Below are 24,978 nucleotides of genomic sequence, written 5' to 3'. Positions count from 1 at the left end.
GAAATGACCCTGTAGTTAATTCTTTAATTCTGTTACATTGGTAGACCCCATTGATTTTTAATGTTTGTCTAATTTTACATTCTTGAAATAATCTTGAAATAATCCCTACCTGGTTATATATTGCTAGATTTGATTGACTAATGTGTTGTTAAGGAGCTTTAGGTGTATGAGTTTGAAGGATGTTGGTCTATAATCATCTCTCCTATAATGTCTTGTCTTTGGCATCAGGATTATGCTGTCCTCATGAAACACATTATGAGGCATTTCTTCATCTTCCGTATTCTGGGCTTCTGTAAGATTGGTAGTTTGTCTTCCATAAATATTTGACAGAATTCACCAACCAATATTATACCCTTAATACTCTTCAGAGTTTATATTTTGTCTTGTGTGTGATATGTTGTATTTTTTACATAGTTTTGTCTATTTCACTCAAGTTGTTGATTTATTAGCACAAAGTTGTTCATCATATTCCCTTATCTTTTCACATCTGTAGCTTCTGTAGTGATGCCCTGTTTCATTGAAGATTGGTAATAAGTGTTTTCTCTATAGATCATTGGTGTCTGCTCTTCATTATTGTTTTCCTTCTACTTTTGGCTTATGTTTCTTTTTTATCTTCTTAAGTAGAACCTTAAGTCATTGGTTTTTAAATTGTTCTTTTCAATAAGCAGTTAAAACTATAAATTTCCCTTTAAGCTGTATTCTACTTGCATTCCATAAGTTTTGTTACATTGTATTTTCATTATCATTTAGTACAGAATATTTTCAACTTTCTTTGTGATTCTTTTCTTTCATTCATGGATTATTTAGAAATATATTGTTTAATTTTTTAAACATAAGTGGAACAGAATAGAAAACCCAGAAATGAACCCACAGTTGTGTGGTCAGTTAATCTTTGACAGAGGAGAAATGAATTTACAATGGGAAAAAGACAGTCTCTTCAACACTGGGGAAACTGGACCATTTTCTTAAACCATACACAGAAATATACTTAAAATGGATTAAAGACCTAAATGTGAGACCTGAAACCATAAAAATCTTTGAAGAGAGCACAGAAGACAGTAATTTCTGACATCATCTATAGCAACACTTTTCTTTTCTTTTTTTTTTTTTTTAATGTTTTATTTATTTCTAGGAGAGAGAGAAAGACAGCGTGAGCAAGGGAGGGTCAGAGAGAGAGGGAGTGACAGACTCTGAAACAGGCTCCAGACTCTGAAACTGCCAGCTCAGAGCCCGACGCGGGGCTCGAACCCACGAACCGTGAGATCATGACCTAAGCGAAAGTCGGATGCTTAACCGACTAAGCCACCCAGGCGCCCCTATAGCAACACTTTTCTAGATATGCCTCCTGAGGTATGAGATACAAAAACAAAAATAAACTATTGGGACTACATCACAATAAAAAGATTCTGCTCATAAAAGGAAAGTCAACAAAACTAGAAGGCAACCTACTCATTTGGAAAAGATATTTGCAAATCACATCTCTAATAAAGGGTCAGTGTCCAAAATATATATAAAGAACTGATACAACTTAACACCCCAAAAACAAATAACCCAATTAAAAAATAGACAGATGATATGAATAGGCATTTCTCCAAAGAAGACATCCAGATAGTCAACAGGCAAAAAAGATGCTCAGCATCACTCATCATCAGGGAAATACAAATCGATACTACGATGAAGTATCACCTTATACCTGCCAGAATCAAAACCACAAGAAACAATAAATGTTGGTGAGGATGTGAAAAGAAAGGAATCTTCTTGCACCATTGGTGGGAATGCAAACTGGTACAGCCACTGTGGAAAACTGTATGGAGGTTCCTGAGAAAGTTAAAAATAGAACTACTCTAGGGTCGCCTGGGTGGCTCAGTAGGTTAAGCATCTGACTTCAGCTCAGGTCATGATCTCATGGTTCGTGGGTTCGAGCTCCACATTGGGCTCTGTGCTGACAGCTCAGAGCCGGGAGCCTGCTTCAGATCCTATATCTCCCTCTCCCTCTCCCCTCCCCCGCTTACACAGTGTGTCTCTGTCTTTCAAAAATAAATAAACATTAAAAAAAAAAAACCTTTTTCATATAAAAAAAAGAGAAAGAACTACCGTGGAATCCAGTAATCACAGTGCTGGGTATTTACTTAAAAAATGCAGAAACACTTACTCAGAGGGATACATGCAGCCCTGTGCAGTGTCATTTACAACAGCCAAGTGATGGAAACAGCCGATAGCTATCGTCAGACCTATGGAAACATTCAGAATTTATTACTTTTGCCATGTTTTAAAAAGAACTTTTTTTAATATTTCTTTATTTTTGAAAGTGGGGGAGAGAGACAGAGTGTGAGCCAGGGGAGGGGTAGAAGGACAGAGACACAGAATCTGAAGCAGGCGCCAGGCTCTGAGCTGTCAGCACAGAGCCCAACATGGGGCTCAAACCCACAAACCGCGGCACCATGACCTGAGCCAGGGTCCGACACTTAACCGACTAAGCCATCCAGGTGCCCTGTAAAATTTTCATATTGTAAATCAGTGTCGTTTTCAGAATATTGAAGATTTTCTTACCTATTTTCTCACAGCTGTAAGTGGTGTTTATTGACAAGATCCAGTTTTAAATATTAATTTATTTTTTATTTACTTGTACTTTAAGAGTTCAAATTAAGTGTGATATTAGATGTCACAGTTGGAATGTATTAAGTTTATAATGAATGACATATTAAGACATTTATATTTTTAGCAGTGAGCTTAGTACTTAGGAAACTATAAGAATTTATTCCCAGTAGAGTTCGAACTTAAGGTGGTTTTTGGTGACGGAAACCACTGCTTAAACGTACTCAAACCTTTTATTTAAAATTTTTAACATAAAATCGTCAAAAAGGTAAAAAAAAAAAAAAAAGCAAAACCCTTAGAAAATGGTAAGAAATAGGTAACTCCATGCCATGGGCTTTGTATGGGGTGATGAAATGCTGAAGTTCTTTTCATCAGCTTTGAATCCCGTGGCCCGTGGCATGTTCCCACAGTGTCAGAGTGCCGTCTGTAGCACTTGGAGCCCCAGCCAAGGAAACCTGCGCTTTATTTGGCTGGACCACTTACTAGCATGTAGCGCCCAAGGCAAGTCACTGTGTTTTTGTTTCCTCATTTGTAAGATGGTAATAGTGTCTCATAGGGTTTATTGTGAGGAGCTTAGCATGCTTATTTGGACACAGCAAACTCTAGGTAAACGTCCACAGCCTAGGACTGTCTACTAACTTGCATTTGTCTCCCGCTGGAGGACCTCAGCAAGTCTTAGCACATTTCGTACCCAGGACCTAGTGTGTCTACCACAGTGGCTGGCTTGTCGGAGGTATTTGGTTACTGCTAGCCCTGCTAAATGTAGCACAGCTCCCTGGTTTTTGGAAGTACTTCAATAGAAATATTTACTTAGACGTAATTCCCCACTGAGACTCTGTTCCATCTCTAATCCCACAGTGACCCATCTCCTGATAAATTTCCTTTAAAGAAAACACCCAGCATAGAGTGTTTTACTCTGAGTAATAGTTATTTACTGTATCCGTTTACCAACGCTGCCATAACAAAATGCTATGGACTGGGTGGCTTATGCAACAGAGACTGACTTCTCCCTGGTGCGGTTTGTAAATCCAAATGTGGAGAGTCTGCAGAGCTGGGTTCACACACGACTGCTCTCTTGTGCCCGTTTGGATGGCCCTCTCTGTGCAAGCTGCCCGGGCATCTCTCCGTGCTCCTATCTAATCTCTTATAAGGTCACCATTCAGATTGGATTAGGGCCACCTTAATGACCTTATTTTAACTTAATTGCCTCTGTAAAGGTCTTATGTTCAAATACGATCATATTCTGAGGTCCTGGCAGCGAGGGCTTCAACATATGAATTTGGGGAGAACCCAGTTCAGTCCATAACACTTAAATGTTACTTGCTATGATAATGATGGCCCTTTTAATATATTTTTAAGTTCTTTCCCTCAAAGATTTGTTGTCTGACTCATCAGGTGCTGTTTTAAAAATAGAAGTGGATTGGTTTTTTTAAGAAGTGGATTTTTAAGGGGCTCCTGGGAGGCTCAGTTGGTTAAGCATCTGACTTCGGCTCAAGTCATGATCTCACGGTTTGTGGGTTCGAGCCTCGCATCGGGCTGTGTGCTGACAGCTAGCTCAGAGCCTGGAGCCTGCTTTGGATTCTGTGTCTCCCTCTCTCTCTGACCCTCCCCTGCTCACTCTCTCTCTCTCTCTCTCTCTCTCAGAAATAAATTTTAAAAAACATTTAAAAAAATTTTTTAAGTGGATTTAAAAAAAATTATTTATTCTGAAAGTGGGGGAGAGAGGCAGAGAGAGAGGGAGAGAGAGAGAAAATCCCAAAGCCCAATGAGGGGCTTTAACCCACGAACTGCAAGATCACGACTTGATTCGTAATCAAGAGTCAGATGCTTAACCAACGGAGCCACCCAGGCACCCTGAGAAGTGGATTTTTAAAAGAAGTAGATTGGTTTTATGATGAAAGCAGTAATCTTAGTCCACAGATCAGAAGCCAAAGGGTGTTTTGTATGATGCCCTTACATTTGTATATATTTTTTATTCACAAATTCATTATCCACCAAAAACGTAATGAGTGCCTACCAGGTGCCCAGGCAGTGTGCTAGAAGCCTAGCAGTGAGCAAGACATGGGGCCTGCCATTGTCCAGGTCACAGCCTCGTATATGCTTAAAACACCTGTGCTTATGGAGCATAATGAGAAATATCCCCCTGAGTATTAGGTCTTGAAAGGTGTTGGTATTAGACCTTAGACTGCTGGCTTTGTATTTTAAGTCATTAATTAGTTTTAAAAGGATTTAAATCCTGATTCTAACTACTACCTAGGACTGTGACCACGAGCAAATTATTTTATCCCCTTAAACCACTGTTTTCTCATTTATAAAATAGAAGTAATGTAAATATTTCATATGGTAATTCATGATTAGGTAAGATAATGCATGCCGAATGCTTATGTAGCGCCATGTTTGACACTATAGAAGAACTAATAAAATGGTTGCTGGTTGTTTTTTTCCCCCTCAGTATAGGAGCTAAGCCTCATCTTGGGGGTGAAATTAAAGGGATATCTAAGAAGAGCTTTATATGTAGGTTTCTAATGGACTTTGTTATAATTTCTACCTTGCCACTTTCCAGAAATGATTTGAAATAGTGCCTAAGAAGTATGTTCCAATCGTGAGGTAATGGAGAAAACACTTGACCCAGAACTGAGGTGAACTTAGCACTAGGTTTAGCTCTCCAGCCAGCTGGATTATCCTGGCTGACCCCGAAGTCTAGACTTCCCCTATCAGATTCCTTGCCTTGTTTATTAATTAGGAAATGGTTAATCTTAGATACTGCCCTTTGGGTTCCTGAGGATTTGTATATAATCTCTTCTAAAGTCTCATAGCTTTGAAATTCTATTCTAACAGAAATATATAACTTGAATTTAAACTTGCTCCTGAATAAAATAAGTATCACTTTCCGGATAATAATCGTTAATGTCAGTGATCTAATGTATAGTCCATTCATAGTTTTTCCTTTGCGGAATTCATTTTAGAGTCCCTAATGTATTGTTGACATTGCATTTATATTCTTGTTTTGGTAGCAGTGTTCTTATAAAAGTACTGAAGTTGTAAGTTCTAAGACCTTGACTTTCTCACGTGGCTGTCATGTACTTGGAACACATTAAGAAGCCACTGTGGAAGTCCGTTTTAACTGACAGAGACATAATATCAGGCTTCGTGAGAGAATTTTTCTTGTCATTGTTGCATCTGTTGTTTCTTTTTTTGGTCTATGAAGTAGGAATACTTTTTAACTAATGGATTCTTAGGGCCGCTTTGGTTTTAAATGAGAATAAAATGAGATAAGAGATTTTATTTTAATTTTTAAAATTTTTAAATGTTTTATTTATTTTTGAGAGAGACAGACAGCATGAGCAGGGGAGGGTCAGAGAGAGAGGGAGATACAGAATTCAAGGACAGGCTCCAGGCTCTGAGCTGTCAGTACAGAGCCCGACATGGGACTCGAACCCACAAACTGTGAGATCATGATCTGAGCCGAAGTTGGATGCTTAACCGACTGAGCCACCCAGGCGCCCCAGGAGATAAAAGATCTTAAACAGAAGAATGTCCTAGGAAATGAGGAAGGTTAAACCCATAAAAATGTGTTCTACTTAGATGCTTTTGTCTGTGTAAGTTCTTTATTATTTTATTAAAGGCTACAAAATTTTACTTTACTATATAATTTAAATGCCTGAAAAAATAGATCCATATCTCACAGAATTACAGATCTTAATTCTCATCTGATATTTGATATTGACAAATGTTGTATTTAATAATGTTGCAATTAGTTTTTCCCTAAAGAATTGCAAGCTACACAGTAAGTTCAATTGTTTTATGATATCAAAACAGACAACTAGCAAAATGGGAGAAAATATTTGTAAATCATTTATCTGATAAGGGATTAAGATCTACACTATATAAAAAATCACAAGAAGAAAAAAAGAACAATTCAAAATTGGGCAAAAGACTTTGGATAGACATTTCTCCAAAGAAGGTACACAAATGGCCAAGAAGCACCTTAAAAAGGATGCCTAACCCATCATTAGGAAAAAGCAAATCAAAGCCACAATGAGGTACTACTTTATATCTATTCCAGCGTGGCTGTTATTAAGGAACAGAAACAAGGAAACTAGGTGTTGATGGAGATGTGGGGGGACTGGAGCCCTCGTGCGTTGCTGCCGGGAATATAAAATGGTGCAGCTGCTGTGAGAGCCGGTTTGGCGTTGCCTCACAAAGCCAACAGCTGAAGTATTGTACGCCTCACCAGTTCCACTCCTGGGTGAGCCGCGACTCACCTAGCTGTGGGCCCGTGTTCCCAGCAGCACTACTTGCAGTAGGCAGCGTGTGGAGACACCTCGAGTGCGTCAGCAGGTGAATGGATAAACAGCATGTGGCACACACGTCCAACGGAATGGACTCAGCCGTCAGAAAGGAAGGAGATGATGACACACGCCTGCGCTACAGTGTGGGTTAACCTTAAAAACACGATGCTAAGTGAAATAAGCCAGACACAGAAGGACAAACTGTATGGTTCTGATACTTAAAAGAAGTACCTAGAGTAGGCAAATTCATGGAGACAATGTAGGCTAGGGGTCAGCAGCGTCTGAGCGGGGAGGGAAGTGGGGAGTTCTTGTTAAATGAGTACAGAGTTTCTGTTTAGGATAATAAAGCCCTTCTAAAATGGGTAGTGGTGGGGGTTGCAAACATTTTGGGTATACTTAATGCTATTGAACTGTACACTTTAAAATGTTAAAATGGTGATTTTAATGTTATATATTTTATCTCAATAAAAAATCAAAACAAAATAAAAAACAAACTAAACAGTAACAACAAAATACATGTTACTCAATCATATCTTTTCCAAACAGTTTTTCCTCGTTTGTTACTGAAGCACCGGTATGGACACTTAAAATAGCGTGGGTAGTTAGGAGATTTTGGGGACTGATCACCATTGGGTTTTTATTGCCTGTGAATTACATGTGGTGTGGTTTATTTAACCTTATTTTCATGGCAAATCTTCCTTATTTTGTAGTTGCTTCGAGAGCTTAAGCATCCAAACGTCATCTCTCTTCAAAAGGTGTTTCTGTCTCACGCTGATAGGAAAGTATGGCTTCTGTTTGACTACGCCGAACATGACCTCTGGGTAAGCTGGACAGCTGCTACACATCAGGTCCTTGGTTTTAGTTCGGGATTAAGAGGGACCGAGAACAGTTTTAGGAGTTTATCTTACTCTGAGATTTACCTTTTAAAAATAAAACTGACATCATAGAATGTGGTTGATGAATTACCAAGGCTAGGGTCTTTTGCTTGTATTATTGCTGTTTGGGCTTATCAGTTTGATCTTTGTAACTTGCTACAGAACACAGTAGAATCTGAAAAGTATAAACAGCCATTCAGTATTGTGTCCTAGCTACAGATTTCTGATACAACTTTTCAGGTAACTGTAATAGCCATTTTGTTACAGAATTTAAAAGCAGCGTGTTTCCTTTTACTCTGTAAAGGAATATAAAATGAGAAAGTGGTATCCTGTGTAGGGAGACAAATCTATTCTATTTGGAAGACTAGACATTTTGTTATTATGTTATTTGTCATATGACATTAGGTGCGTCTCTTAACGGCTCTGAAGTTGTAGGGCCCCTCCCCCATCCCCCAATCTGGAAAATGTGATACTTTTCCTGCTTTTTTATAGGACTTTTTGGAAGAAAAATTTTGTATTTGAAAAGCTTTATAAGCTAAGTGTACTATACAGATCTAACATACTATTAATAATTTACTGGATGTTATTCACACTTAATACTCAGTATTATAATGTATTTCTTATTCCCACAAACAGAAATTCAGTATTATACTTACTTGAATTGGGCATGGTCTCACTTAGGAAGAATTCTTTGTGGAAGAGAGCTTTCAGTCAAATCCTTAAAGATTCTCAAAGTCCAATAATCACGTCTATTAGATTAGTTTTATTAGTTTAGCTAATATAATGATAAAAATGTTATATTGATAAAAATTATTATAAAAACTGAGAATTTAAATTTATCTTGTCTAAAAAGCTGAAATACAAACTGCTAATTCAATATTTTGCATTTACTCAGTAGGTTGTTTTTAAAATTGGTATTTATGAGAGTTTTGGGCGACTAGAAAATTTACTCTGTTATTAAACATAACGGGGGGCACCTGGGTGGCTCAGTCGGCTAAGCGTCCGACTTTGTCTCAGGTCATGATCTCACGGTTCGTGGGTTTGAGCCCTGTGTTAGGCTCTGTGCTAACAGCTAGCTCAGAGCTTGGAGGCTGTCTTCGGATTCTGTGTCTCCCTCTCTCTCAGACCCTCCCCTGCTCATGCTGCCTCTCTCTCTCTCTCTCTCTCTCTCTCTCTCTCTCTCAGAAATAAATAAAACATTAAAAAAAATAAACTTAATGGTTATGGTTTTTGAAAATCTGAAATGCAGTCTTGGAGATAGTAGTTTATGATGTATAAAATGAAAGTCTGTAGCAAGATAGCCAAAGTAATTCTGAAATAGACTCACAAAACTTATATGCTGATCAGTCTTGTGTAAAGAACATGTTAACACAGACTACAGTTTAGAAAATAAAACAAGTAAACAAAAACCCAGTATTACCTTGAGTTAGTTCATTAACAAGTACTTCACTTCTGTGAACTCTTATTTTTTCTGATATTTAATAAATAATTTAAAAAGATCTTTAAATATTTCACTTTGTTTTGTATATTGGCCTATATTTATATTTCTATACTGGCTGTGCATTTATTGCAATAAATAAAAGAAAAACATCTATACAGATTTTCCTTGACTTATGATGGAGTTACATCCTGATAAATGCATCGCACATTGAAAACATCTTAAGTCAGAAGTCCATTGAATACACCTGCCCTACTGAGCATCATAGCGTAGCCTAGTCTGCCTTCAGTGTATTGAAGACACTTCCATCCACCTACGGTTGGGCAAAATCTCCTAACACAGAGCCCATTGGGTAATAAAGTGCTGGATACCTCCTGCCACCTATTGACTAGCATTCTGAAAATGCGGAGCAGAGTTGTCTGTATGAGCATGGAGCGGCTGTGAGTGCCGCCCGGCATCACGGCGAGGATTGTCCTGCGTGCTGCTGGCGGCGGAAGAGATCAAGCTTCAAACTTCCAAGTGTGGTTCCTGCTGAATACTCGCCGCTTATGCTCCATCATCACGTCAAAAAATCCTAAGTTGACCATTGTAAATCAGGACCACGTATACTGATATGCAAGGGATTATAATATTCTGGCTCAATTTCAGATAGCTTTTTTTTTCAGCTGCAGTTTGTAAAACTAAAAACAAAATTTTGAAGTAAAGCTAATACAAGTAAGGAGTAAATAGGAAAACTATTCGAAAATAAGTTCAGCTTCTGAAAATAGTAAAATAGTTTTAAACTCTTGCTAATTTCCAGAATTAGCCTCATTTACATAATTTTAACCTTAAACAGATTTCAGAAATGGAAACTTCTATGGGCTTCATATACTTTAAGATTTATAAGAAATAGTTTCATTCTGTAGGTTCCTGTTTTCCATGAGTAAATTTAGTTTGATTCAAATTATTTTTATAAGTTATCTGTGAAGAATTGTTTTTGAACTGAAAGTAGACATCAGATTTTCTGTTCTGTGAAACTATTGTCCAAAGTCAATGTTCTTGTAAATATATTGTTGTTGTTCACTACTGTTCTTTTAAAATAAACCTGATCAAATCAAATTGGGATTCTCTTAATAAAAAATTATTAAATTGGGGTGGCCAGTATTGAATTGAACACTCATTCTCAAGCCTAACATGAAATCAAATTATATGACCCAAATTTATGAGAAATTTTCTAGGCTGGTTTATAAACATGATTTGTAATAAAACATGATTTGTAATAGTTGAACATAGGAGATAGGATCGTATTCAGTATAATTTCTAGCAGGCTAGTATGTGATATTTCATTTCACGTGTGGGTAGAATAAATATACTTTAACGAATTATGCTGCATGCAGTGTTCCCAGATGTGTACACATGGGCTTTATTGTCCTCTTCTTAATACTGGTTTAAGTCAAATAAGTACTTTTAATCTTCATTTTAATAAAAATAAAATAATTCAGTTTGTTAAAACCTCCTTTATCCATTTCATTTTCTTATTTTAATTGGCGTATTGAAATGAATTAGCTGGGGTAAGGCAGCAGAGGGTAACAACAACAGTTGCAGTGAAAAGAGTCATTTAAAAAAGTCACTTAGGTGTTGGTGAAATTTCATGATAAGCACGCCGCATATTTGTTATATACCCCTGGAATAAAAATGAAGGTAAGAGATTTCCCCAGTGTAGATTTTTGTAGTTATAAAATACTGGTAAAAAAGTACTTTGTTAAACCCTAATGAAAATGTACACTGAAGAGGTGCCTAACTGGCTTAGCCAGCAGAGCGTGCCACTCTTGATCTCGGAGTTGTAAGCTGGAGCCCCACGTTGGGTATAGAGATTACTTAAAAATGTTAACTGAAGAAATGCATACAGCATCATTTATTGTACCTCCCCTACATATTCTTTTATTCTCACTCTGGCAGGTTTTAATTTTTAAAAATAATGACGTATTTTAATCTATTTTTATTAAGCTCTGAGAACCACTAGCTCTTCTTAAGATGAACAGATTTTATTGTCACACCATTTCTTAGGATATGTGACAGAACGTTCTAGATTATTGAGTTTTAGCTCTGTTTTGTTTGGCTGTTTTAAAGTACTTTGGAAAAATGACAGAAGAAAATAAAAATAGTGTTATGCTGCTAATAAAGTATAGATTAATCATACTACACATGCATGCAGACTGATACGCTTTTACTTTCCCACCAGGTAGTCTTTGCTATACATTTTTTCTTTGGAAAGTAAACCTTCTTCACTCACGAATTACTAGCTATTCCTTATCCTTGTTCGACTTTCTATATTATAAGAAAATAGGAGGTGAAAATGTTGACCTATAATCTAAAGTGTGTCAGTCCTGTTTTAATTATGTTTACTGATTTCAAGAATATGCTCAATATTCACTCATAAATACTGCTCAGGAGTTCATTCTTCCGCACACGAAGAACACATGTGTTCTTCTTTAGGCACATGCCTAGTGTACACACAGCACAGTCGACTTCAGCTGTAGGTGTTATTACAGTTTAAGAATGCTTTCATTAAAATGAAGAAACCTGTCAGATTTTGAAACATTGGATCTTGTTTCTATTGAGGTACATTTATTTATAAAGCAATTTTCCTAATTATAAAATAGTACTTGATTTTTAACGGATATCCACTAATACTGTTCCTGGAAGGTTTTTAATGAAGAGTACAAGGCTGTTTTATCGTCATCTGAATCTTTCCTATTTCTAAATATTTCCAGCGTAAACTGGTCATTTACATGTTATTTCTTTATGCTTCTGTATATTTTATTGAAATAATTTCCCTATTTGCATCCTTTATAACCCATGTAGTATATAAATAGGTAACACATCTATGCTAGCTCAGCCAGTCCATAAGTATCTCTTGAAATTTGTTCTGTTTGTTTTCATTTAATTAGTACAGACAAAAAAGATTCCGTTCTTAGAAATTTCTACCAGGTAAACATGGGTCAAGTATATCCTGAAAGTATTTTTAAATTATACTTTTACTCAGCTTCTCTGTTGTAATCATTTATTTTCTGAGACATGATCATATGCTCAGGAAATGAAATTTTAGCTCCATTTATTCAGAAATTTTAAATTTATGTTATCCAGCAGAATATGAAATTATATTTTCGATATCTTTGGGAATCCCTGAACGTTAGGAAAATATTATACATCAAGTGATCTTTCCCTCTTTTCTTTTTAAGCTTCTGGTGATATTTTTCTTTCTTTCAGCATATAATCAAGTTTCACAGAGCTTCTAAAGCAAACAAGAAGCCAGTTCAGTTACCTCGGGGAATGGTGAAGTCACTATTATATCAGATCCTAGATGGGATTCACTACCTGCATGCTAACTGGGTGTTGCACAGGGATTTGGTAAGTCGATACGTAGTTAGGTTTAAGCAGAAGGACGCATTTATAGCTGGATTATTTTCTAGTTGTCTCTACATATCAGTGCTGCATAGACTTTCAAAGCTCGTAGAAGGCGTGAAAGCACCGTAGTCTCATAACATAGTCTAGCTTTGTGCTGTCTATGTGATGCATCCTCTTCTCCGACGTGTACTGGTTGGGGTTCACTGAAGAGGTGAAAGAGGGCACATTGGTTTTCCTAAGCTTTTGTTTACTTTTTTTTTTATAAATGAAGTCTTGACTTACTTTACATTATTAGATGCTAAGCAAACTCTAGAAATTGATATGTTTATGAATAACTTGGAAATGAAACTTTGGAGCTTATTGCAACTAAGTTACATATTAGAAGAGGAGATATTAATTCAATCTGCTTTTTTCTTAATGTTTATTTTTTGAGAGATAGAGCTCAATCTGCTTATTTTTTAAGCCCCACTGTATTTGTAGCTTTCTTTCGGCCAGTAACGTCTATTTATCATAACTGAGTCCATTATTGAGAATCCTTACCATGTTAAGGCACATTAAATTCTAAAGAATTTAGAAACTTCAGAAATTGGCTTTTTTATTTTTATGTTACATGGCAGAATAATTTATGCCTTTTTATAAAACCCATCTAGCATTAAGTTTTTCATTAAATTTTGCATTGTTCATTTATCTTCATGGGTGTAAATTATTTAAGTCTCAGATTCCCCACATTGCATAATTACATTGTGATTTTGTTGTTCTTTTCTTTGCAAAGGTGGTAACTATAGTGAAGTTTATAACAATGCCTTTATTCCACACAGTTATAAACACAGTGCTGGAGATGATGATTTGGTCTCTAATCACATGTTTTACATGGAAAAAACCCTGTAGACTTTGAGATGGAGCTGATCTGCCCCTTGCACATTGTTCTTTCTAAGGTGCTCTATATTTAATGCCTTCAAATCAGATGTTCCAGAGTCATAATTTCTAGTGCTTTCATCTATTTTCAATAAATCTCCTTACAGTATGGTACTTATTTTATCTCCAGGGCTTATACCTTGAAAGCATTTAGACTAGGACTGATAACATCAGAAATTTGGTTGAAGGAACTTTTTTCCTTATGCAAATTTTATTTCTAATATTATTAGGGTATTTTGTTTACAGTGGATTTACAGAACAGAAGTAAGACAAATCCATTGGCTTGTTATGAAGCTGAAAATAAGTTTCGACTTTTAGGGAAGTCAACTTAGGGAAAAACCATTACTACTTTTGAGCTACTGACCTTTTTTATGATCGCCGAAAGATTAAAATATGGCAAAAGGGAATTTTCCCCTAATTATATTGCTGAGATGACACTACATTTTCTTTTTATTGTAAATTATTTTTCATCATTAAAATCTGTTTACTAGATGAATACAAACTGAATGCAAGTCAGTATTTAAATTGTTATGTTAATATGTAATATATTTGAACCACTTAGAATAATATCAACTACAGTAGTGAAAATAATTATAAAATTTAATTTTTTTAAAATTTTCTCTTTTGGGAAAGCCCTTTCTATTGGTGCAGCATAAACAAGTTCTCTTTGACCTAGAGATAGTGTAGGACACGTCATTTTGGAGACCTCCGTTCATTAGTGGCATGCCAGGAGGTGGGGGCCAGTGGGAGCAGTGCGGCCTAGCAAAGGGATGCACTGTCTGAAGGTGATTTAAAAATAATTATGAAACAGACTTTTATAAAAAATAAAAACAGGATACCTGGGCGGCTCAGTCGAGCGTCAGGCTTTGACTCACGTCATGACCTCATGGTTCGTGAGCTCAAGCCCCTTGTCAGGCTCTCTGCTGTCATCACAGAGCCCGCTTTGGATTCTCTGCCCACCCCCCCCCCCCTGCCTGCCCCTCCCCTGCACACGTTCTCTCAGAAATGAATAAACATTTTTTTTTTAAAGGGAGATGAAAAGAAATTGCTTTCTGTTGTCACCATATGCTGGCAGTTGTGAACAGTGTCAGTGATAAAATATTCCTATTCACCAAGCAGACCGTTCTCACTCTTCTACCTCTTCTGTGCCGCTGCTGTCTGTCTGTTTATCCAAAATATGTTCCGACCTGTAATATATTGTTTAAGTACTGCTATCTCCTTTGATTTCCCCGTTTAGAGTGAGAGCCCCTGAGCCATTTGCATGTGACTCATTACAGCTGACTCTTCTGTGCATGGCCGACACAGGGGCCAATGAACCATTGTGTCATTAAAGTGGTGACCTCTGCCCCCAGCTTGGGTCTTGCTTGTTGCCTCAGGTGCTTACTTCTTAAATTAGTCCTCAGTCTCTGTAAGAAAGATTCATTATCATAGTTTAAAATATATATATATACATATATATACACACATACACGTCCACCTTCCTGCTAACTAAAAATTAAATTTCGGACTTTTGATGTTGTGTGCTGCTCAACTATAATTACGTTAGATATTCATATTTTTTAAAAAATATTTTTATTTATTTCTAGGAGAGAGAGAGACAGCATGAGCAGGGGAGGGTCAGAGAGAGAGGGAGATACAGACTCTGAAATAGGCTCCAGGTTCTGAGCTGGCAGTCAGCACAGAGCCCGATGCAAGGCTCGAACCCACGAAACGCGAGATCATGACCTAAGCAAAAGTCGGACGCTTAGCCAACTAAGCCACCCAGGCGCCCCTAGATATTCATATTTGTAGCAGAAAAGTATTTACTCTGTAGAATGTTTCAGAAGCTGCAACTTGACTTTAACTCTCAGAGTTATTTTCAGATGAAATATTTAACCCATGAGAACAAATATAATTAATAGCTAATTATATTCCTTGTTTCTTTTCAGTCAGGTTTAGATGAAATGTGGCAATACTGACATTAACAGACCTATGTAAGATTCCTAATGTTATGAGTTGCTGACATGCCATGAGAAATACCATACTAAGATGGATAATTGGCACAGACTCCTTGAAAATAGCATTTTAATAATGCCCCAGCATGTTATTGAAGGTTTGCTTAATAAAATTGTCTTCATTTTTAACAGACATAATGGCTTGAGATGGTGGAATAATGAAGTTCTTTGTTTGATATGTGCAGTTGAACTTTAACAATTAATAATCCTATTTAATAAATAAAGATGAATTTTGTCACTATTAATCATCACATAGTAGCAGATCAGTAACTGGGGTCTGTCATCTTCGGTGGGAAATAATAGATGTAATAATTCTGGAACTCTGGTTAGGCTGAAGTCAGTAATAACTGCATCTGTGTGTGGATGTTTTATGAAGAGTGGGCCCAGGGGGCGCCTGGGTGGCTGAGTCGGTTAAGCACCTGACTTGGTTTCGGCTCTGGTCATGGTCTCACGGTTTGTGAGCTCAAGCCCCACAAACTGGGCTCTGCACTGACAACGTGGAGCCTACTTGGGATCCTCTCTCTCTGACCCTCCACTGCTCACTCACACTCTCTCTCAAAATAAATAAACAAACTTTAAAAGAAGAAGAAGAATGGGCCTGAAAGGAAACACATGAAATACTTATTTTTCTGAAATAATTTATGAGTCCAAACCAAACTTTTTTAGTTTTAGAACATTAAAACATGTATGTATAAGTTGGTTTGCTTTTACATTTAATCTGCTTGCTGTAATTTGAGATAAAAAACCAAAGATGTATGTATTAACTTTGTTCTTCCCTTTGATTACACTCTTTTTCTTTTATTCTCTCCTTGGGAAATGCAAATAGTCTGAGCAATAGGCTGTAGCCCTGGTTCTGGCCTTACCGTTTGTATTAGGCTCCTCCAGAGAAACAGAATGTGTATGTGTGGAGAGACAGAGACAGAGATTTATTTTAAGGAGTTCCCTCAGGCAAATTGTAGAGGTTTGTTGAGTCCATAATCTCCAGGATAGGCTGGAAGGCAGGAGACTAAGGGGAAGAATTGCAGAAAAGTCCACAGTCTGCTGGCAGAATTCTCTCTTACTCAGGGTAGATTAGTCTCTGCTCTATGATGGCCTTTGACTGAATGGGCAAGGCCCACCTGTGATATGGAGGGTGAGCCGCTTTCTCAGAGTCTACCAATTTAAATGTTAGTCTCCTCCAAAAACACCTTCACGGAAACATCCAGAAAAAGATTTGACCAAATATCTGGGCACCACGGCCCAGCCAACTTGACACATAAGATAACCGTCCTGTACAAATGAGTAAACAGAGGCACAAGATTGAAGGAACCTGGGACCAGTTAGTTCCAGATTTTACTCCCCAGTTATCTGCTTATTAAAAAAAAAAGGAGTATTGGGTTAAAGAATATAAAGATTTTTTGGTCTGATACTGTAAGGAGGAACTAAGTGTGAAATCTTAACGAAAACTTTGAATAAAGATATGTTTAAGTGAGTTAAAATAAAGAAAAGTTTGACATCCGTTAGCCTGTTGGATTGAGATTGGTGGTTTTTCTGAGCACAAATAAAAAGACATTAAACACCAAAATCCTATTTGATACTTTCTGTGTAGAAGCAAAAGTTTGAGTTGGCAATGGTGTCTGAAGTCTTTCCTCTTAAAAGGTTGTCCTCTTTGAGTTAAAGCACATTGGCAAGGCCATGAGAAGCTGTCACTACTAACCATTTTGGGCCACCCAGCCACCTAGCCAACTCACTCTTCTGTCTGTCCTCTCTCAGTAGAAATGATTATTTTCTATATAACTTTCTAAATTTAAGATTGGTTGTGAAATAAATTTCTAAGTCAGGTTTCTTTTTTAACCACACACACAAAAAAATCCTGTGATTGGGTTAAAATTTGGAGATCTCTGTCAAGACTATGCGTGCTAGTATTTGTGAATTGGAGTGAAAGCTGGCTTGAATCCTTTTTCCTTCCATCTCACTCCGTATACCTGTTTCCAGCCAACTCAGAGATTGCCCTGCTTACTTGAACCCCCTTTTCCCATCGTCTGGAACGTTTAAAATTCTGTTCCACCTTTAAAGCTCTGCTACTACTACCCCACCAGTAAGGTCCTCCTGTGTCAGCCTGGCTGGGCGTGAGAATGTTTACATCTCAGGTCACATAGTAGTTATTTTGAACTACGCAAGGGGCACTTAAACGAGTTTTCGTAATATGTGCTCTATTTCATTGTAAGTTCCTCAGGGCAAAGACTAGGTTCCTATGTGTTCGTATCCCTCCCAGTGCCTAGCAAAATACACAGTCGGTGTATTACAGTATGTAGTTTATGTTTGTTGAATGAATGAACTAGCTCCTTTGTAGCAGAAACAAAGTGGCTCCCAAGGTTATTCTCTGTAAGTTATTTCTGCTTCTCCCTGATGTTCCTCCCTGTCGACAGATGCGTGCATACTCTTGAGTGTCTTCTTTTTACTACCTCCCCTCTTACCACTGCTATGGTTTACTGCAGTGAAAGGGCAAAAACAAAAAACAAAAAACCTTGGTTTCATAATTTTTAATTCTTTTCAGCAGCCTTCCTCTTTCTACCTAAAAGAATTCAGCTCTTATCAGTCAGTCCAAAAACCATTCAGCTAATAATATTGATCTCTTGATTTCTTTTATCACACTCTCTTTCTACCCATTATTGTTGTTTCACTCAGTGAAACCTGTTTCCTGACCATTTTTACCTATTTATTCTTGTTCTCCTTATGTCTTTATTTTTTCCAGTGTTTTTCATAACCTTAAGGTTAACACATCTCCATCATAGTTCATTTACATCCCTAACTTTTTTTCAAAACGTCTTCAAGTCCCAAGTGTGTGAATTATTCTTTACTTGTAGATAAGGCAGCCGTACCTCCCTTGTGAACATATCAGCTGTTGTGAATTTGGAACTCTCATTTCACTTTTATACTACATTTAAGTGACCGGTTTATTAGTGGTCACAAGGTAAATACTTTAATTTCTAGCTAGTAGAATTTTAATTTTCTAGTACACTTACTGTTGGCTGGATTTTATGCTTTTGTTGAAAATACTCATATCAGTATCAGACAGACCATAGAAATGGTTTACACTTCAATCAAACTCTAAATGTTAAGGACTTGGGCTTTCAACATATTTCCTAAGGAACTTAGGAAAGTAGAGTAGTAGTTAATAAAGCTGGCCAATTGACCATTAATTTTTGTTAAGGATATATCAAGTTCTCACAGTCATTCATGTGTGCACTTTTTCAAAAAGCTGATATTCAAAATTTCATTTTAATTCTTACCTTAATGGCTTTAGCATAACGGTAATTAACTTGGAACTACCAGGCACATAGCGGTGTTTTCACCATGTTGCCCTAAGTGGAGTATAATATTGAGTGAGAGATACTGTAACTTTTCATCAGTTTTTTCTGTTTTGTTTTCCTTTTTTCATTCAAGCTGAATTACAAGGCTGTCTGTGAAATGTGGAGTGCTTTGTTGGTGCACTGCAGCAATCGGCCGTGATCACTCTTGCCATAAAGCACTTCGAAATAGTTTTTTAACGCCACAGTAAAATTTCTTAGAAAATAAATCTCTACAGAGCTTTCCTTCAGGAGTATCCCAGTGGAGATGTGCAATAGCCTAGTGGGCTGCAGTGTATACATACGGAAAAGAGGCTCAGGCCATTTCCAAGCTTTAATCTGATGCAAAAGAAAAAAATCTGATAGTGCTGATGCCTCGCAGTTGGTTTTAATTATACTGGGTAACTTGGAGTCACTTGTTGGGGCTTCAGCTGTCCTTGGTGAAGGATGAGTTGGTTTCCTAGCAACCATCAAATAAGATCAAAATCTCCTGAGTGATCCATTGACTCAAACTCAATTTCATGGGACCTGCTTTATCTTGGCATCTTATATATTGATGGTAGTGTGATGAATTATTGGAGTATTCTGGATCTGATGCTCTTTACTTGAGTGACAGATTGCCTGCTTTATTAATTTTGCTTACTAAACACTGTGTATTTGCTCATGGTGATACGGTTTGTTTTGAAGTGCATTTTTTATTGTCTACTGAATTCTGTCACTAGTAAGTGGAAAAACTGAGAAGCAAAGAGGTTAAATGACTTGATTCTGGCTACTTGGAGAACTGTAACAAAGCTGGATCACTAAATTTAGGGATTTTCCTTCTAGGTTGGTGATTTTTAAATTGTAGGTTGTAAGCCATAAGGGAGTCAGGAAAGCACACAACACAACTAGCCTTTTAACAAAATTTTTAATGGGATAGAATAGAAAAAATATAGTATAGGGGCGCCTGGGTGGCTTAGTCGGTTAAGCTTCCGACTTTTGCTTAGGTCATGATCTCGCTGTTCTTGGGTTCGAGCCCCTTTTCGGGCTCTGTGCTGTCTGCCTGCTCTGTGCCTGGAGCCTGTTTCAGTCTGTGACTCCCTCTCTCTCTGACCCTCCCCTGCTCACGCTGTCTCTCTCTCTCCTACAAATAAATAAAAAAAAAAAACATTAAAAAAATTTTAAGAAAAAAAAAAAGAAAAAATATAGTATATCATATGCATTAAGGTTGGTTATTGTTACACAGAATTTTTGTTTCACTTGTATATGTTTTCTATGTGAATATGGTCATTTAACGTTATTTTCTTCCTATGGGTTGTAGGGGGTAGGTATTTGATATGGTTATGATTAGGAAAAGAGGAAGAAACTTAGTCAAATCTTTAGAAAATACTCCCATTATAAGTCCTTTAATGTTTTGTGCAAACTCCTTGACAGTGGTGCTAAAATTACTGCGAATGGCAGCTGCCCTTTAGGGAGGCTCTTTTTCCAAGTAGGGTTTATGTATGGGTGGGGGAATTTCAAGCAGGGTTCACTTTCTTCCTTTAACATCTTTTAAATTGCCTGATTTGTTTATAGTTAGCATGTATTATTGTCATCATCAGAAAACAGTGTTTCATCTGGATTAGAAACTGAGGAAGATGTCTGTTTAGTCTGTTATTGAAGTTCACCCATAATATTCATTGTAGTCCAGGGTAGTTTTATGTTGGTAAAGGAAGATGCTATTAAAGAAAAAAAAAACTGTGCATATACTTTCTTTCTGCCCGAAAGAAGGGCCAGTCAGCTCTTCAGGGGGAAGAATAACAAGCAGGAAGGACCCTGAGATACTCACCTGCTGGAACAGGCCAGCAGCAAATAGCTGAACAGTTGGAAGAAAGGAGCCCGCCTGCATTTGCAGCCTCTGTCCTGTGTTTTGCCCCTTCTCCTGCCTTCGCGCCCATAAGATGAGTGTGGGGACCATGTTAAGCATGTTTCTTTAAAATAGATTTTGGTGGGGCACCTGGGTGGCTTAGTCGGTTAAGCGTCTGACTTTCGCTTAGGTTATGATCTCGCTGTTTGTGGGTTCGAGCCCCGCGTTGGGCTCTGTGCTGACTGCCAGCTCAGAGCCTGGAGCCTGCTTCAGATTCTGTGTCTCCCTCTCTCTCTGACCCTCCCCTGCTCGCGCTGTCTCTCTCTCTCCTAGAAATAAATAAAACATTAAAAAAAATTTTTTTAAAGTAGATTTTGGGAAGAAAAATGCTCTAGGAAATGTCAGGTTTAGTCATGCTTATTACTTGAGATTTCTTTTGTTTATTGTGAGCTGCAGTGATTTACTCTAATTTTCTTATTTGTTTAATTGTGTAGCATTAAGATTGCATCCATAATATTTAGGTTTGAGGATAAAGCATGGGTTTTATCGGTAACAACTGATTAAGGCAAACTTAAATGAGATTTCCATTGATTTTTAATTATTATTGTGAACGTTGTGCTTATTCTGCGCTTATTCTAAGCGTGTTTCCTTAAAGGACCCATTGGAAATTTTCCTTGAAAATAGATTGCAAACAGAGTTTGGTTTCTTGACAAATTCTACATTTGCTTAATTTTGATATTAATGTTGAGTATACACCGTGGACTGCATTCTATTATTTGTAAACAATGAGAAAGTAGCCCACTTGGTTTTATTAAATAGCAACTGCAAATGTCCTACATTTTATATAGGCACGTTACAGGTGGGCAATAAAAATGCTGTTATTTGGTTTGCTTGTTAGGCCACTTTTTCTTAGATCCTGAAGAAATCTTTTCAGATACTTTATCAACACGCTGCTAGAATATTTTTCAAATTTCTCACCAATCAAGAAGGGTTATTCTAAATAATCTCATTAAGTTTTTTTTTTTTAAGAGTTCAAGACAATATTTTTGAGTGATCCTGAAAATTCAGTAGTAGAGGATTATCAGAGTTTTGAGTCTGATATATCTTTATTTTTCTCTAGTTTTGACTTAATTGATGTGATAACATCAGTATATTATTTACACAACTGCTTCCATAGTTTTTAAAAATGTTTGTTTATATTGAGGGAGAGAGAGAGTGTGCAGAGGAGGAGCGGAGGGGGAGAGAGAGAGAGAGAATATACCAAGTAGGGAGAGAGAGAGAAAAAAAAAAGAGAGAGAGAGAGAATATACCAAATAGGCTGATTGCTGTCAGCACAGAGCCCGACATGGGACTCAATCTTACAAACCCCAAGATCATGACCTGAGCCAAAATCAGGAGTCAAATACTTAGTGGACTGAGCCACCAGGCACCCCAAATGCTTCCATTTTTTATAAACAAAATTTACCATCATCCAAAGTATGTTTCCAAAAAAAGGACAGATTTGAGAATGTTTTAAAGGACTTTTGAATCACATTAAAGACAAGAATTTACCAGGTCTCTGATAGAAGTTCGTACTACTGGATATAGTGTTAATGGGGACTCCTCTCTTTTTCTCTTTTGGCCTTTAGACTTTCACATTAGGAAGAGAGAAATACATACTGTCTGTAGTCAATATATCAAGAAATGTTTTTTCTAAAAATAAGTTTCAGAATTTCCTGAATTATATTCTGAAAAAGTATATAAAAATTAATATTCCAGTCTAACTTCCTTTTTTTTAATTAAAATTTTTTTTCTTTCATAGTTTATTGTCAAGTTGGATTCCATATAACACCCAGTGCTCATCCCAACAAATGCCCTCCTCCATGTCTATCACCCCCTTCCCTCTTCCCTTCCCCGCCATCAGCCCTCAGTTTGTTCTCAGCATTCAAGAGTCTCTCATGGTTTGCCTCCCTCCCTCTCCCCAACTATTTTTCCCCTTTTTCTCCCCCATGGTCCTCCGTTACGTTTCTCCTAATCCTGCTATAAGTGAAAGCATATGGTATCTTTCTCTGCCTCTTCAGTCTAATGGCAGACTCAGGCCTTTTAGAATATTAGAGTATTATATTGTCATCTAGACTAATGAAGATTTGCCAAAGTAATTTAATCTTTACAGATAGAACATATTGGGGAAGGTTTTGTCTTGTCTCAGCTAACATTGTTTTCTAAACCTGTTCAAATCACAGGCTCCTGTGGCCATATATATCTTTCGGTCTTTTTCAGTTTGACAACTCTATGTCTTTACTGGATACTTTACAAATGAGAAATGGTCCTATAAGAGGGTAAAAGTAAGTCTTCCTACAGAAATAAGCACCTGCAGCTAGCCATATTTCAAAGTCAACTCAACATAAAAGTTCAAGATTTTGTGTAAAGTTCTATAAATGTTCTAATCAACACATAGGATATTTTTTTTTTAAGATTTAGTAAAACTAAGAGTTTCCTCAGGTACAATTAAATATTAGGTTAGCAATAGTTATTGAATTAACTGTTAAAGAAATATTTCTTTATTAAAGTTTCCTACTCCTAGTACAGTTGGGATTTTACTTTTTCTTCACAGAGTATCACTTTGTTGTAACTACCTATGTCCATTTTTATTATTTATATATAATTTGCCTTCAGATATATATCATGCCATAGCTATAAAACTTTTAAGTAGGTATATAATCTGAGGATTCCTAACTCTGTCTTCTAAAATAGGTTCTTGAGGGGCGCCTGGGTGGCTTAGTCGGTTAAGCATCCGACTTTCGCTTAGGTCATGATCTCGCAGTTCGTGGGTTCGAGCCCCGCGTCGGGCTCTGTGCTGACTGCCAGCTCAGAGCCTGGAGCCTGCTTCAGTCTGTGACTCCCTCTCTCTCTGACTCTCCCCTGCTCACGCTGTCTCTCTCTCTCTCTCCTAGAAATAAATAAAAAAAAAAATTAAAAAAAAAAAAAAAAATTTAAAATAGGTTCTTGAATTTCTAAGATAAGTTTCAGTTCTCTGTGAATTTATGGTCTTTTCAAATTACAGGTAGGCTTGTAATTTAGGTCAGTACAATTTAAGATTTACATTTTTAACGAAAATGTAAATGTTGAGAGGTAGACTGCTAATTTTTTTAATCATTGGTTTAAAAATCTGTTTATGTGAACACCATGTACCATTTGAAATGAAGAGCATCATTTTGTTTTCCCTAATTTCATAAACTAATAGACCGTAAAGTTGGAAGGCATCTTAAAAGTGACCATTCCCATTCCTTACACAGTGTAGCAGTTCTTGGTAACGCATGCAGCAGATAACCATCCTGTCCCTGTTCGGCCTTTCCAGCAGTGACTAGTGTTCTTAGTACGGTAGACTTGTTACATAGCTGTACGCCTTACAAGGTAGAGTCAAAAAATTAGAATATATGACACTCATTCTTTGGCCTCTCTCTTCTTCTGATTGATCTTCTCTTTTATTTATTTATTTTTTTTTCCTTTTGATTAACACCAGCTGATAAAATCAGGTGTTGTCTGGGCTTTCATGGTAACGAGGAAGAGGAGAATCTAAAAATTAAAAAGTAGGTAAAAGGTAGGAAGAAGTAAAGAACAGGAAAAATTAAGAAGAAAAATAAAGGGTTGCATTAACCCTCCGGGGATCGAGCCCCGCATTGGGCTCCATGCTGAGCATGGAGTATATTTAAGATTCTTTCTCTTCACCTGCCCCTCTCCTCAACTTGTGCATGTGCACGCACTCTCAAAAAAAAAAAAAAATTCCTTTTGATCTAGCAATCCTACCTTTAACAGACTCTCTTATGGATGTTATAAAAAAATGGTATAAAGGCAATAACAGCATTATTGATAATGACAAATTGAAAAAAAATGTACACGTCTAACAACTAGAAAATGTGCAAACTGTGACATGCATAAAAAACAAACTATTGTGTACTCATTTAAAATTATGTTTATGGGTGGGGGGCACCTGGGTGACTCAGTCGGTGAGTGTCTGACTTCTCAGGTCATGATCTCATGGTTTGTGAGTTTGAGTCCAGCATCAGGCTCTGTGCTGACAGCTCAGTGCTTGGAGCCTGCTTCAGATTCTGTGTCCCCTCTCTCTGTCCCTCCCCTGCTGATGCTTGTGTTCTCTCTCCCTCTCTCTCTCAAAAGTAAATAAACATTAAAAATTTTTTAAAGTTATGCTTATGGGGGAAGGGAAGCAAAAATAAGATAAAAAACAGAAAGCAAGGCAAGCCATAAGAGACTCTTAAATACAGAAAACAGAGGGCTCTGCTAGGGGGATGGGCTAAATGGGGGATGGGCATTAGGGATGAGCACTCAGT

At 37.2% G+C, this 24,978-nt stretch overlaps 1 protein-coding gene across 6 annotated transcripts in view; it reads left to right on the top strand.

Annotated features, from left to right (window-relative positions):
* The window catches only part of CDK8 (cyclin dependent kinase 8), a 123,805-nt gene that overhangs the window by 57,933 nt on the left and 40,894 nt on the right, over positions 1–24,978 (top strand). For 5 of the 6 annotated variants that reach the window (XR_005532247.1, XM_039255079.1, XM_039255071.1 and 2 more), the window contains exons 3-4: positions 7,598–7,708; positions 12,450–12,590. Coding sequence is in view for 4 of the 6 variants with exons in the window: in XM_039255079.1 (XP_039111010.1) it covers positions 7,598–7,708; positions 12,450–12,590 (252 nt within the window). In the remaining 2 variants the exon portion in view is untranslated. Of the gene's footprint in view, positions 1–7,597; positions 7,709–12,449; positions 12,591–24,978 lie in introns of those variants that run through there. The other variant, XM_039255110.1, reaches the window with a different exon arrangement.

Source organism: Hyaena hyaena, unplaced genomic scaffold (assembly GCF_003009895.1).
Source record: "Hyaena hyaena isolate Hyena2069 unplaced genomic scaffold, ASM300989v1 scaffold_11, whole genome shotgun sequence".
Classification (NCBI taxonomy): domain Eukaryota; kingdom Metazoa; phylum Chordata; class Mammalia; order Carnivora; family Hyaenidae; genus Hyaena; species Hyaena hyaena.
The sequence above is the reverse complement of the archived record's forward strand: the minus strand, read 5'-3'. Positions and strand labels throughout refer to the sequence as shown.